General features: G+C 37.7%; 2 protein-coding genes and 1 long non-coding RNA gene across 4 annotated transcripts in view; 1 reads left to right on the forward strand and 2 right to left on the reverse strand.

The window, feature by feature from the left end:
* LOC123871952 (rhomboid-related protein 2-like) overlaps positions 1–3,909 on the forward strand; it is a 144,012-nt gene extending 140,103 nt beyond the window's left edge. The window contains 3 exon segments of the mRNA XM_045916018.1: positions 1,591–1,776; positions 2,285–2,557; positions 2,945–3,909. Coding sequence (XP_045771974.1) covers positions 1,591–1,776; positions 2,285–2,557; positions 2,945–3,181 — 696 coding nt within the window. The 3' untranslated portion in view covers positions 3,182–3,909.
* Positions 3,910–4,789: 880 nt separating this feature from the next.
* LOC123871958 lies at positions 4,790–14,922 on the reverse strand. The gene is made up of 3 exons (XR_006797386.1): positions 14,911–14,922; positions 10,195–10,199; positions 4,790–6,406 (listed from the first exon to the last, which is right to left on the reverse strand). It is a non-coding gene; the product is annotated as an uncharacterized LOC123871958 (long non-coding RNA).
* On the reverse strand, positions 7,561–14,665 carry LOC123871951 (CDP-diacylglycerol--glycerol-3-phosphate 3-phosphatidyltransferase, mitochondrial). 2 transcript variants are annotated; one of them, XM_045916017.1, is made up of 8 exons: positions 13,960–14,665; positions 13,570–13,725; positions 13,012–13,226; positions 12,405–12,475; positions 11,991–12,086; positions 11,092–11,218; positions 10,218–10,366; positions 7,561–7,611 (listed from the first exon to the last, which is right to left on the reverse strand). In XM_045916017.1, the coding sequence occupies exons 1-7, from the start codon at positions 14,534–14,536 to the stop codon at positions 10,241–10,243; spliced, it is 1,368 nt and encodes a 455-aa protein (XP_045771973.1). In that variant the 5' UTR covers positions 14,537–14,665; the 3' UTR covers positions 7,561–7,611; positions 10,218–10,240. The 2 variants fall into 2 exon arrangements, with proteins under 2 accessions (XP_045771973.1, XP_045771972.1); XM_045916016.1 differs by lacking the exon at positions 7,561–7,611 and having other exon boundaries at positions 8,557–10,366.
* Positions 14,923–14,985: the final 63 nt, after the last annotated feature.

The following is a 14,985-nucleotide window of genomic DNA, read 5'->3' on the forward strand; positions in this document are numbered from 1 at the left end:
AACGCACGTCAAACCGAAGGTTCTTTTTACGTATTCTGTAATCTTTACCTAAAATGGTACTACCTCCTTATTCGTCGGAAAATGTTTGTCCAGACATCCGTCCCGAACTAAAAAAAAAAATAGTAGGTACCTACCTACCTACTTACTATGCCTATATTTCTTAATTAGGGATCAGTGCAACCGACACGAAGGACAAAATATTATAGCATAGGCGTTTCAGCGTGTAAAATCTTCGATTGTTCAGGATTGCCTAGATAATAATATTACTATGTGTAGTAGGTATCTACTCACTTAAATGTCACAGTTTCACCTAAGGCCGCGGATAAACCTGTAAGTTTTACTCACGTAAGTAGGTAGCTTACATAATTAACTTACGACTTTACTATAATGTTAACACTCTTAAAAGTACCTTGCCTTATCTTTTACCTTAGTAAAGTTATCAATTAATTATTATTATAGCTCAACGATCGTAGGCCATGAGTCAAACTTTAATCTGAGAAGAATGCAATGAAAATATTTTTATTTTTCTTTATTTCTTCTTATTTATAAATACCAGAAGAATAGGATGTCTAGACGGTAACAAACCCATAAAGATAGACTTCAAACTATAAACGAATGTGACTATTAAGATTTTCACCTCTTTCAATCTCATTATTTCCGTGAAAACTCGGAAACGTTTCCACACAACATAAAACTTTCCATCAGATACAATTGTAATGTAACTCCTCTCTCTACCGCTTTTTGCGTGCTCTACGCATATTTCTCATGACGTAAATTATATTTTTTATTGCTTATGAAAGGAATTAGAAATCTATGCATTCGTGTTGATGTTTATCGCTGCCCCAAACGAACTGAAATCATTGTACAAAACTTTGGCCATGGCTAATTAAGATTGCTTTATTAACTACTGTGTTGGTAGTTAACCAATATTTATTTGGGTTTACGACTTTACAGGCGACTGAAAGTATACCTAAAGTAGTATTTACGAATTTTAATAGTTATTTCAGCATTTAAATTTACTTAAGAAATAGATCTCTACATAGACCGTCTTAATATTTAAAGCCCGTCACACACACTCGGACTATCGTGCAACATGAACCATCCGAGTCCAACTTACTCTAAACCAGTAACCATAAATCATTTAATTATTATCAGTCGAGTTATACGTTAATCTTCACTGATCTTTAGAAAAATGATCGCGCAAAATCCATGTAAAATGTAGAGCAATTATTGACTCGTATTTTGCATTATAAATTAACTATTAGGTACAATTTTGCATTAGGTATTATATCTTGTTAGGATATCCGTTATACATCGCTTAACCTGGTCACGGTCTTTTCTAGCTCTAGCTGGAATGGATAAACTGAGAACTGAGATAGTCATACCTTAACAGTACTAAGAATGTGTTTAAAAAAAATACTGAACGGATTGTAGATAGTCGTGATTTTACCAATAAATAGTGTCACATTACTCGCATCATAATCCTTACCCTCATAACTATGTAAACTGATCTTGTTTATCAAAACACGGGCAATAATAAATAGGTAGATGAATAGTTCATTTATTTGATGTGTTTGTTCTTGTGTCCAGTTAGGCGTATTCGCCTGGTACGCGTGGGGCGCAGGCGGCGTTGCGGCAGCAGCAGGCCCTGTTCCCGTCGACTCTCCACTGGTCTACCGCCCTGACAGACGCCGCGAGCTGTGGCGGTTCCTCACCTACAGTGTGGTACACGCTGGCTGGTTGCACCTCGCGTTCAACCTGCTTGTACAGTTAGCGGTAAGTGGTATATTTAAACTATGAGACAAAGGCACGGGGCTATAGAATCGTTCTGTCTTGAAGTCGCGTGGAGATTGATTTATAAAATTTAGTTTAGAACATTTCACTAGATACAAAACAAAGTATTCCGTATATCGTTAAGGCTACTGTAAGGACTTTATAATGTAATCAATTGAAACTATGACAGAATAAGAAATGGCAGTCTATCTAATGTAAAATCTCACCATCGATTTTATTTGTGCGATGTATTATTTATAGCAGTTGGTAAAGGTTTCCGCCCTTAATCAGTTATTTATTGACCCACATTACGGCCTTATTGTTTGGAAATCGATAAATAAACCTTTACAATTTTTCGACAAACCTGGGATCATCTTTTAACGGTCTTACTTTGCGGACGGGAGTAGTTTTACTTTCTTTATCAAGACCCTGAAACATTCATAGTCAGGGGATTCTTCGGCAAAGAAACTCTCTCAAGAAATGTGACTGATGTCATTTATTTTATTTTCAGGTGGGTTTACCATTAGAAATGGTGCACGGAGCAGTTCGCTGTGGAGCGGTCTACCTCGCTGGTGTGTTGGGAGGTTCCCTAGCAGCGTCCGTCCTAGATCCAGACGTGTGTCTAGCTGGCGCGTCGGGAGGTGTATACGCACTCCTCGCCGCACATTTAGCCAATGCATTGTTAAATTTCCATGCAATGCGCTACGGTGCCGTGCGGCTGGTCGCAGCGCTCGCGGTCGCGTCGTGTGATGTCGGCTTTGCGGTCCACGCTAGGTATACTAAGGTGAGTTTATGACTTTATATTATCTGTTTCAGGAGTTTTACACTATATATCAATTCAACTTTTTATTTACCTAAGCTTTTTTAAAAAAATATTTGCCATGTTTTCTTTTAACATGATTTCCATTCTTCCCCAACTATATCTGAAAACCCTTTCCAACTTAGCTGTTATTTAGAGGCGATATAAATATTGAAAGGATTGACACTCTGACCTATCCCAAACCAATAATAATTTAACCCATTTATGAAAGACAATTTTTTAATAAGTCATCATTGTATGCTAGATTACATTTAGTTATTAGGTAGGTACTTACCAAAGTCCCTATGATGATAGACCAAAGTAATATATTTTCATGTAAACTAAAGTATTTCCGTATCTCTTGTAAAGCAGGAAGCGCCTCCGGTGTCGTACGCGGCGCACGTAGCGGGCGCGCTGGCCGGCCTCACCATCGGCCTGCTGGTGCTGAAGCACGCGCAACAGAGGCTGTGGGAGCGCCTACTGTGGTGGGCGGCGTTAGGAGCCTACGCCGCTTGCACGCTCTTCGCGGTGCTCTACAACGTGTTCAGTGGTCCAGTGGACGAGCTGCACTACATGCCGCCCGACCCGCCGCCTGACGCCGGGTTCTGATCTGCCATCACTATGTCCAGCACTTAGGCTTCGATATTTTACATAGCCCAGTTAAACCCAGCGTTTCGTATCGTATATTATTGTGTTAAACATAATTCTGTTCTTGCTTGAAGGTTATATATCGAGTCCGATCGTATTGTACAGAAAAGAATGTCAGTAAAAATTGTATTTTGCTATTGAATTGATTTTAATTCATATTGAAAGAAATCATGTGAAAATGTATAGTTTTATTTAATTTTGTCTCGAAAGATTAATTTGTTTATGGCAAATATTGCTTTTACGTAAATTATAACTTAAAACTTTGTAAGTATAAAGTCTGTACGATACGATACGGTTGGGTCGTGTGCACCGGGCTTAAATTACCACGCTTTAATAATAGTACTATGTTAGTTGGTCTAAGTTGAAGCCTAAAGATACAGTCACTTAATCGTGACCGACTCACAACTCGCCTAGTCAATTTACCTTAGTGTGATACGCGATAAGTAGCATTATTTGAGGAGGCCTAACAGTCGTAATGCCTGGGAACCTATTCCTTTAACAGGGCTCTCTCCGTCACTTACTCCATACAATCGTAGTTCCAATTTCATTTGAATATTATGCAACCAAAGTCCATGAAATTTTGCAGAAACTAACATCTGAAAAATAATGCCTTTGGTGATTTAGATTTTTCTAAAAATATGTAGTTTTAAAATTACAGGGGCTCAAAGGTTTGTATGTGAATTTTTAAGACCGCGTAACTTTGAAACCGAATATTTTTACAGAAATCTGGAAAACCACAGGCATAGATATTAGTTTCTAGAATATGTCTTCAAAATTTCATGGACTTTGGTTGCTTAATATTCAAATGAAATTGGAACTAGGTACGATTGTATGGAGTAAGTGACGGAGAGAGCCCTGTTAAAGCTATATCAAAACGTTACGAGCAGTCATCTCTACCAAACTGTCATATTGACAGAACTTATAGCTTGTCAAATTGACAGTTTGGTATAAGCTACTCGACTTATGGAATAATGGAAATGGCGAACTGTTCCAGGCACAGATTTTTATATGATTAATCGTAATTGTACGCGCCATAGAGGTAGTATGAAGGTGCCCATGCACTCGAACTGAACTGCAGCTGAACTGCGCGTCGCGGCAGTGCCCCGCACGATATTCTCTCCAGCCGCGACGCGCGGCAGTGACGCGCTACGCAATACGCGTGTCGCGGCTGGAGAGCAGTTTAGTTGCAGTTCAGTTCAAGTGCGTGGGCACCTTCAAACACATGGTATGCGCGTAAAATGCTCTTGCGACGTGAAACTTGACAGCTCTTCATACTGGAAATGACAAATTTTACGTCATAAGTTGCTATTACATTTGACTCTACGATTAATGCTGTATCGCACATTAACGGATGAGCCGCACGCAATACATTTTTCTGTGCTGAATATAAGATTACCTTTAGCCTTTGCGGGTCTAATAAAATGATGATGTTGCACGGTGTCTGCGCAGGGTTGTGGTTTAATTTAAATTCTGTTGAAAGAACTAAACATTTATAGAAAAACAAATAGATTTAAAACAGGCTTTTTTAAACATTGTTTTAAAAAAAAATGGTTTTTTTCCAACCCTGGGTGAGCCGTGCCACAGTTGCTGCTGAAATCATCCGCTTTTCAGTACACAAAAATGCACAACGCTCATACGCACCAATTGCCCACTCTACCCAAGTGCGATCAGCGCAGAGATGCCTGGAGAAGATTATTTTTTAATCTTTGTTATTTTCTATTCCTCTTGCTATTTGCAAGAGGCTATGCCGTTGAAATGTTTTGCTGTTATTAATGGCCATCGCTCTTTAACATTGAAATCGTAATATCCATTTTGTGACGTCAATATTCACATCCACATACAAGAACCCTAATTTAGCGCCACAATTTGTAATTAGGCTCAGGTTTCCTAGGATAGCGGCCATTTTTGACACTAATGTTACAGTTAAAAAACGCTTTAAGAAACCACGCCATCTTGTTTTAATAGACGTTTCAGTGACGTCTTTCGACGCTTATGATGCCGCTTTGTGACGGCACTGGTATCATAGGAAATTAGAGCCTTAAGGTGCCTACCTATTGAAGGGAAGCAAAGATGTCTTCTAAACACATGACGATGTGTAAAAGATGACGTGATAAAATGTTCACGTCATCTGATTGGTCCGCTGAACATGACTTTACTCCACTCCGCGCAGTTGACCGGCACCCTTAAGCGCAAGATACGATTTGAATGTTCTAGAGAATAATGGCCGAAGAGCGGTCTCCTCGCGATACTTAATTGTTAAGTAGTCATAATAGTATTGGATAGGTGAATTATTTTTGTACCTACTATCTGCGTCCGTAGTGTATAGTCGAAGGCGTTACCGCAACACAGTATAATGTTCCGTAGGACTGACAACTCGACCAAATGCCGTATCCACTTTAATCATAGGTTTTTATAATAAATTTGTAGGTATAATAGTTATTGATTTTAATGGCTCTGACATATTTGCAACACGCCACACCACCAAACAAATCCGTGCATTTTGCTACTCTGAAACAGATTGTTATACCAATACCGGACGTGACGTGTTGTCTGGTGTTGGAAGTGTAATTTAAAAGCATAACTAATTTGATTTTTTATCGTTTCAAGTTAAAAAAATGTACGTTAGTAACGTAGTCTATCGACGAATAGAGATGTCAAATTATGACTGTCCATAAAAAAATGGATTTTCGAGTCGAGCGTTTGTGGCGTCAGTGACGTCACAGACGATCGAATACTATGATACCCCAACGCATAAGGCACATTAGCTTATTGGAAGAGTTACAATATGGCATCAGAAACACATTATCAACATCCGACAACACATTACATCGGGTGCTGGTAGCATGTTTCATTTCAGAGCATACGAAGTACTAGGATTAATATCTACACTCGTGGCGTGCCGTGAGGTGGGGCGGCATGTTGCAAATCAATTCTGCCATAACGACACAGTTGAAGAAGGCATTTCGTTGAGCGTCAGCGTTGTTATGCCCAGCACACCAAAGATTAGAATAAAATGGCGTCCATGCTTCAGTGATGGAAATTTCTGTATTTTATTTTAAAAAATTCAAACGCGTAACCGATTTGTCGAGATTTTAGAATTTACTTCAGTTGATTGCTCAGGATGATGAAAACAAATCGCTTTAGGTACTTGTTTGTAATGTTACTTAGGCTGGGTTATACTTATAACTCCACCATTTACAAGATGTCACGCGATTTGTGTTGGATCTGTCAAATAGTAAGTAGTATTTTCTATTGACAGAAACATTGATTTTATTCAATAAGTCGCGCGTCGCGTGAGGTCGTCGGTTAGAGTGTGTAAGTAGGATTCAGACCTTATTAAAGCATATGATGTGTAATTGCTCAATTGCAACGTTTTTTAATCTGTAATGATTATGCTCAAAAGTGAGTTTTTGTTTTATGGGATCAATTTGTTATGTTCACTATAATACGTACTATGTGAAGTGATTCGTCCATTATATTTCTCTTTTGTACCTCTTCGGTATAATGCTTCGAAGTTTTTAACGAAAACATGTTACTACTCACTAGTAAATAGATTATTTAATGTTGGAAACATACTTAGGATGCACTTAGCAACTCCTTATGAGTCAGATCAAAACGTAGTAACACACCCGACGCGACGCAGTCGGTGTCGAGCGACGCTACGTGGTGTCAAGTGACGCTACGTGGCGTCCAATACAGTAGCATGTTGTAAGTATGTTTCCACCCTAATTATTATATTATGATGTGCCTGATTCCTATTATTGTAAATTGATTGTATACTTTTAATATGAATCAAATAATGTCACATACCGACTGATATTTTTTTTTGTGTATGTATAAATTATTATTGCAGAGTGTTTTCATTTAATTTATTTTAAGCGTGAATCGTAAATAATTATAATAATTATGTGATTATATGAAAAAATAAGATTGAATATTCGATTTAAAATGATTGATAAACTATTAAAATTGATTGAAAACTATTCATGTGTTTTAATTTCATATTTTCAGCGGAATGCTGCATCTTCGATCGATCTCATAAGTACCTACTTAAAAACTGTCTGTCTGTCTGTCAAGAAACCTATAGGATACTTCCAGTTGGCCTAGAATCATGAAATTCGGCAGGTAGGTAGGTCTTATAGCACAAGTACAGGAATAAATCAGAAAACCGCGAATTTGTGGTCACATTATTTAAAAAAAAAAAAAAAAAGTTCAATTTTCAAAGTAAGATAACTATACGAAGTGGGGTATCATATCAAAGGGCTTTACCTGTACATTCTAAAACACATGTTTATTTATTTTTATGCATAATAGTTTTTGATTTATCGTCCAAAAATACCAGAGTACGGAACCGTCAGTGCGCGAGTCTGACTCGCACTTGGCTGGTTTTTTTTATTTGTACCAGAAAGTTGTAACAATAAAGAGAAAAAGAAGACAGGGAAGCACTTATCTCTGCCAGTGACCCTTGGCAGTGCGAGAGGTTGTGAAGGGAGTAGAATAGGTACAACAAAGATCTTGGATGAATTAATCCGTTCGAGACAAAGATAAAAAGTAATTATGCAATTTGACGATGCTCGCGAACTTTGTAAAATATAGTTTTTTGAAAATTTCGTTGGTAAGCACTCGCCTAGGGATTTTCCGGGATAAAAAGTAGCCTATTTTATATTGTCTCCGGGATGCAAGCCATTATCTCTATGCCAAATAGATCCTCGCGATTTCGTTCATGGGGATTTAAGCACAGAATACTTAGTATACCTAATGCTCATTAAAAATCTCATAATTTCCCCAAGACAAAAAGTGTCTGTCAGTCCCTGTGATGCATCAACGTAGAGATGTGAACCATCTCTATGTTTCGTCAAAAGCGTGAAAAGGTAGAAGACAAACACACCTTCACATAAAGATCAAGAGTATACGATTACTGATTTGGTGGTGGTTCCTGTTATTATTTTTGTCTTTCAGTAAAAGATTTAAAAGGCACTAGACGATGCCCGCGACGTCGTCCGCGTGGGTTTAGGTTATCTTTTAATCGAGTGGAAACTCTTTAATTTCCCAAGATAAAAATTGGGCCATCTCTGGGACGCAAGCTACCTCTGTGCCAAACATATAAATCGGTTAAACAGATGAAGAATAGCCTTTAAGAATCCCGTGGGAACTGTTTGGTTTTCCGAGATAAAGAGTAACCTATGTCCGTCCCCGGGATGTAAGCTATCTCTGTACCAAATTTCATCAAAATTGGTCACGCTGTTGGGCCGTGAAAAGCTAGCAGACAGACACACTTTCGCATTTATAATATTATTAAGTATGGCTGTCTGATTTTCATAAAAGAAACTACGTTGTTAAACACATGAAAATTTATTTGCTTTGGTAAATATTAATTGTGATCAACAGTTAAGAATTCTAAATTAAAATCAATATAACATAGGCCACATCGCACACCGCCAGGATGTAGTCGAGCCATCAGAGCGCGGCGTCTTTCTTGACAACTCAAATTAAGACAGTGGTCTGAACGCCGACGCTTAGCGAGAAACGAGTCGAGCAGGCCTCATTCGCACGAGCGTTAAAAAAGCGCTGCGTTAAAACCCGGCGTTCCGCTGACAATACAAAGTGCGTGACAAAATTAAAAAAGCGTTGACGTGTGAACAGATACTTGGGAATGCATTCGTTTTATTTGAACGCTTTTTTAACAGACGTTAAAAAAGCTCTCGTACGAATGAGGACTTAACCTAGAAAACCGCCTACCTAAACGCGACATGCGTCCTCCGTTTTGTTTTCAGTAAACCAATTTCAACTGTATGCCAAAGTAAATAAAGCAGAATTTAAGTTGTTATCAAGAAGACTCAGCTCTGCGCCACTACGTTCATATGCGGCGTTGACCCTAAGATCCTGGATACATTTATATTCTATTGTATTACATACTATACTATAAATTATTTTAAACTTAATAATTAACAAAATATCACTAACAAATGGACCCTGAAAATACATTATTTCATCCACTCAAAGTAATTTTAAAAGCACATATTTTCACGCAGTTGAAGGGCGAATGGAACGTCACAAAAATAAGTTAAATGCATCACTTTTTAGGCGCTTTGCAGATGGAACATCTATTGCGGCAACTGGCAACTAGCTGTTTACATATCTCAATGGAACTGCGCACATGTAGCAATTCGAGTTGCGAGTTCTGGTGATCGACAACAGTTATCAGTTGCTACAATTGATAACCAAGCTAGTGCAACTCGCAATTATCGAATTTGTATCGGCTGTAAATAATTTGTCGTTGTTGACGCCGTTGACGTAATAGAGTGAGTACAAGTGCTGCTTCTTCGATATCCGTCGTCATACTGTACGTAGATTAAGCAACTCGGCTATAAAGTCGCTCACAGATTGCCATAAAATTGCGGCAATCGTAAACCCGGCTATTTGGTTGTAGCAACTGGGAACTTTTAAAGGAAATATTGAAAAAGTTGATAGTTTATTCAACTGAAATTGTTCAACTGAAATTGCTCCATCTGCAAAGCGCTTTAGGGTGACCAATTGCCATTGAGCTGTGCTGTTCTTAGCTAACCTAACTGGTGCTGTTTATGCTACAAACAACTTGAGCTGCGCTGTGTGCTGTGCGACAGCGACAGCGCGATATGGTCACAAGTGCAAGCGAAATAGATGGAAGACTGAGCGAGATGGGTAATTTAATGACTAGCCAACATGTATCGCGTAATTCTTGCTTGTTTTAAACACAGCACAGCCATTAAAAGCGCAGTGCAATAGGTTTATATCTTCACTATAATCTAATAGGAGCGAAAAAGCATAGCACAGCATAGCTCAGTGTAGATTGGTCACCCTTACGGAGTATTATGATGGAGCTTCTTTTGTCTTATTTTGTTTCAAGTACAAAAATTTCAAGAAACATAATATTCAAGTAGGTCCTATATCGATTTCAAATGGTAACACGATGGTAACATTGATGCTCTTAATACTGTCACTATTAAGCGTTTTTAATTAAGTTTGATTTGTACAAATAGCCTAGAAGTAAGTTCTAAACAGCCCCACGGTGGCTCGCACCCAGAGAGGTGTTCGTCTTTCCTGCAAATCGCTGCTGCATTCCGATGCGTAGTCGTGGAGTCGAGAGCATTCGTTGTGCAGTCTATTCTGAAAAGATATGGTGGGAACGGTCATCCAAAGTCATTTTATCACAAGTCGAAATCCTTACATTTTGAATTAGGTCTCTATAATTCTAAAGGTGTGATGTATTTCTATATTGCAGCCATAACAACAAATATAATTAGAAGGATGTGTGGCTTAGTTGTGACAGTGCATAAGCATATGCGATTGTTACGCAACATTGACCCAAGTCGGTAACTAGATGGATGACCGGCTTTGAAGTTCCGAATTTTTCATTTTGTTTTCCCGTGCTTCAGAAAGTTAACTGTTGGTCCCGGTTATTATCACTAACATTTTATAATAATTGTAAAACCTAAGGGTCGAAATATCGTTCGACCCTTAGGTTTTACAATGAAAAAGAAAAGGTGCGAAAAAAAAAAGTTATATATGAAAAAGAAAAGGTGCGAAAAAAAAAGTGCGAGACCGCTCTGCATTCGCAGCTTCGACCGTGTGGATTTTGGTTTTTTAAAAATCCCGTGGGAACTGTTTGATTTTCCGGGATAAAAAGTAGCTTGTCACTCTCCAGGTCTTTAACTATACCCATGCAAAAAATCACTACGATCCGTTGCTCTGTTGCGACGTGACAAAACAACAAACAAACACTTTTGCATTTATAATATGGGTAGTGATGTATTGATGTAAGGTAAAAATCTTGGGTTGGCATTATTTTGGGGGGCGGGGCGCTGTAAAAGTATGTTTCCTAGGGAAGTTACCTGTAGGTCATGTGATGATGTAAATATAGCAGCCTGCGCCTCGAGGTCCCTGCGCACCGACCGCTCGCCCAAATTGGCTGAACCTACTACCGTCATCCACGGAACCCCACTGCCGGGCGGATAGTACCTGAAATAAAACACAATAGTTTGTTGTACATGACAAGCCGAGCTCACTTGGTCACATAACCAGATATATATTATACAGTACTACCATTTTTAAGTCACATCGACAAAATTACCTTCAGGTTCAAAAGTTGAATTCCTAAAATGTTGAATTCTTATAATGTTGAATTTTCAAAATGTTGAGTCCTAAAATGTTGACCTAAAAAAGACTTGCCGTCAAAATTGACAGTTTTAGACCATTTAATTAAATGAGAGATGAATATCCGATGGCAAAGTTAAGTTTGTCCCTGATTCCAGTTTCTCTTTTCGTTAGAGAACTATTTACATACCTACAAATTTGTATGGCACCCTCGGTACGCAAGTCCAACTCGCACTTGGCCGTTTTTTTCTGGTAATTAACGTTTAAGTATATGTGAATTAAAAGCTTACTTAGCAAACAACTCCGTATAGTTTTATTTTCTTGTTATACCCCACCACTCAGATAGGTTTGGTTGGCCCCGTAAATAAATTAAATGTAGCGCAGACGAAAACCAAATGTAAACCAATGAAAAATAGATCTTATTGCTTGACTGAAGCTGACCTAGGGGATGCCTATAATGAAGGGGAAAACTGATGCCAAAAGGGTGTTCAATATCCTAAGTTTAAATTATAAACGCAGAGGCAAATTGCTTCGTACGTGTCTGTGGAATTTCGCCTATGTGCGGGCGCAGACCTTGATAATGCCTTGCGATACACAAAATATCAATAAACTCAATTCAAAAAATATTACTACATACCAAAGTCCCTTGGCATGAAACGTCCAGCCTTTCCGTTCATATTCCAGCATCTGTACCCTGCTTGGTTGATTGTAGTCTACTACTTTCTGCCAAAACCTATGAAAAAATAAAGGTACCTAAGTGTATATTTTTTGGAATACAAAAAACAATACATACTCACATTATAAATGCGAAAAAAGTCTGTTTGTCTACCCGTCTGTTACCTTTCCAAAACGATCACAACCCATCAGCTTAACCGATTTTGATGTTTGATATCAGCTATCTCTAACTTGCATTTAGAAGATGGACCTAGACTACTTTTATGCATGAAAATCAGTTCCCAAAGATTTTTATAAACCTTAATTCACACGGATGAAGTCGTCATCTAGTAAATAAAACATTTTATAAAAAATTATATTATATTTTCATACTTACTGTTGTGCTATCAAAGAGTAAGCATATGGAATACCACCGGCTGGTCCTGCCGCACCCATGAAGCCATTAGCCTTAAAAATAAAAAACATTCTAAACTTAGATTTTTTACAGTTTGTGTTAATTATCGTATATCAAACAGCAAACCAAGTTTAGGCTTTCACTAAATTTAGACCTGATAGGTCTAAATTTATTGCTATCTCTTTCATAAGACTAACTGCAGACAAAGACAACACTACATTTAGACCTGCCAATTGAGTTTAGAGATTGTAGACAGCAGAATTAGCTATCTTTCATAATAGAATGAGAAATAACAAATGTTGAAATCATTATTCAATCTAACTTATACAAAAAAAAATATTATATTATTGTTTTCAACAATATTTGAATTTTTAAATAGGTTAAACGGATGGGCCATTAAGAATCCTGTGAGAACTCTTTTTGACTTTTCAGGATAAAAAGTAGCCTATGTCGTTCCCCGGGATGTAAGCTAACTCTGGACCAAATTTCTTCAAAATCGGTTAAACTAGCAGACAGACAGACACATACTTTCACATTTATAATATTAAAGTATGGATATGGATTACCAGATTAATAAGTTCATACTTACATTTGGATGCGCCATCAGAAGACTAATACTAGCTTTGCAATCTTTGAGTAGAATTTTGGCATAATTCTCAGTCAGATTGAAATATCCAGTTGCAAGTCTAAGGAAAGAGCCTCTTGGTGCGGATGAAAGTATCCTGCTAGTTGCCTGCTCATCTTGAGTTACATTGAATTCTCCCATTTGTAACAATGGAAACACCCATGTATCGTTTTCTACAGCTGTGGAGTAAAAGATTTTTGTATTTTATAATTATTTTTTTACTAGCTATTACCCACGGCTTCGCTTGCGTGACTCAAGGTTTTAATAATAACTTAAGCATTGGCTTAAGTTATTTTATCATGTTCATGTGTCATAGCATGCTACCCCGTGAGATCTGTTGTTTTTTTGAACACAAATTGAAATACTGCTGCCTGACTGTTTGATCATTATTATAGATTTATATAAAGAAGAAAATATATTGCAATATTTATGTAGTAGGCATTTCTATTTCATTATTATAATATATTTTTTGCTTTATGAACTCAGACTTTTATATTATTTTCTTTTAAAATATTCACTTACTTTTGTCCAGTGTTGACAGTTTTACAGTCTGTCTATCTTTCCATCTGTCTATGATATTTACAATATTTTGACTAAGCTCAGTTACTATCGCATCCTTATCTTTAGATATAATTTCACTATCTTTGCCATCTTGCTTGCTATATCTTACTATCTCATCTGAAAAGGTAAGTGTTAATTGCAAATATAAATAGTTATAAGGCATAGTTATCTTTTCTCATTTTTTCAGGTTATACAGGTTTTATATACTTACTTAAGTATATTAAAAGAATACAAGAGCATGCAAAGCAAGAGACATTTCTAGAAACAGTCTATCATTACAGGTAGCTATTAATGGAAAGTTTTTATAACAAACTTGAATAATATTTTAACAATAACTTACGGTATTCATACCTATTATTTCACAATAAAAATTTGTTAGATCACCATCCTTAATCTCTATGTATCTGTCCTGCCGTTGGTTAAAGTAATCATTAGAACAGTTTGCTCCGCTCAATATTACAGAATCATCCGCGATATACAACTTCATATGTTGGAGGCCTACAATCTCATTGTAGCGAGATGGGAGGACTTTAGACCAAGCACCATGGAGTCTTGGAGTTTGATACAGCGATAAATGGCATCTATCAGAAATTCCGTTCACGAACTGCCGAAACAAGGTCTGCGAGTTGACCAGCCCTCGAGTACCTCGCTGATAGTCAAGTAGAACATTGAAATTCAAATCTTTAGTAACCTTAACTTTCTGCACCGTAACCTTTAGTAAATTCTTCTCTAGATCGCCTGTACCGATGTATAAACTAGCCACGGATATCCTGTGTTTTGCATTACGAAATCTCTCACAAAGTACATCATAAAACTTACTCGGCTCACTTATAATATTTATTTTAGAAGCACTAACAGGAAAGCAAGGCGCTAAGTTAAACATCCAGTTAAAATGCTGCAGTTCCGCTGGTTTAAAGCGGTAAGTCATTTTGGAGATGTGAAATTAATAGTGGCGACTCTTAAACCATATCGTTTACTCAACTTAGAAGGAATAAAATTAACAATTATTTATTTCGGCAATATTTTATTCACTGCACCACTGCACCGGCTACGAAGTTCGAACATTCATAGAGAAACTGTCAGATGTCAGTGTCAAATGTCAATCAATGTCAATGTCACTGATAAACATAAATGAGCTTTTTTCTCTCTCGTCTGGCTTTACAAAGATTAGCCAATGTCAAGTTTGTAGTTATTTACAAGTCAGGGAAACCCGGGAAACCATACAAGTATGGACCCCGTCTATGCCAGCGCTCGCTGACACACGCGCGGCACCCCTCCAGAACGCTTTCCGGTCAGTTCCACCACCAAAAACACCAGTAAAACAAAAAAAAACACTCCAAAAAGGCAGAGCACGCGCGCTAGCAAATGCCAACACAG

This window comes from Maniola jurtina, chromosome 14 (genome assembly GCF_905333055.1).
Source record: "Maniola jurtina chromosome 14, ilManJurt1.1, whole genome shotgun sequence".
NCBI classification, from domain to species: Eukaryota; Metazoa; Arthropoda; class Insecta; order Lepidoptera; family Nymphalidae; genus Maniola; species Maniola jurtina.

What these genes read in the sequence shown, in the direction of transcription:
- LOC123871951 (XM_045916017.1), bottom strand. Translation starts at nt 14,536, where the DNA reads ATGACTTACCGCTTTAAACCAGCGGAACTGCAGCATTTTAACTGGATG. An exon ending in ACTGTCAACACTGGACAAAA is followed by an intron (nt 13,227 to 13,569) that starts GTAAGTGAATAT and finishes TTTACTCCACAG; the next exon opens with CTGTAGAAAACGATACATGG. An exon ending in TTCTGATGGCGCATCCAAAT is followed by an intron (nt 12,476 to 13,011) that starts GTAAGTATGAAC and finishes TTTATTTTTAAG; the next exon opens with GCTAATGGCTTCATGGGTGC.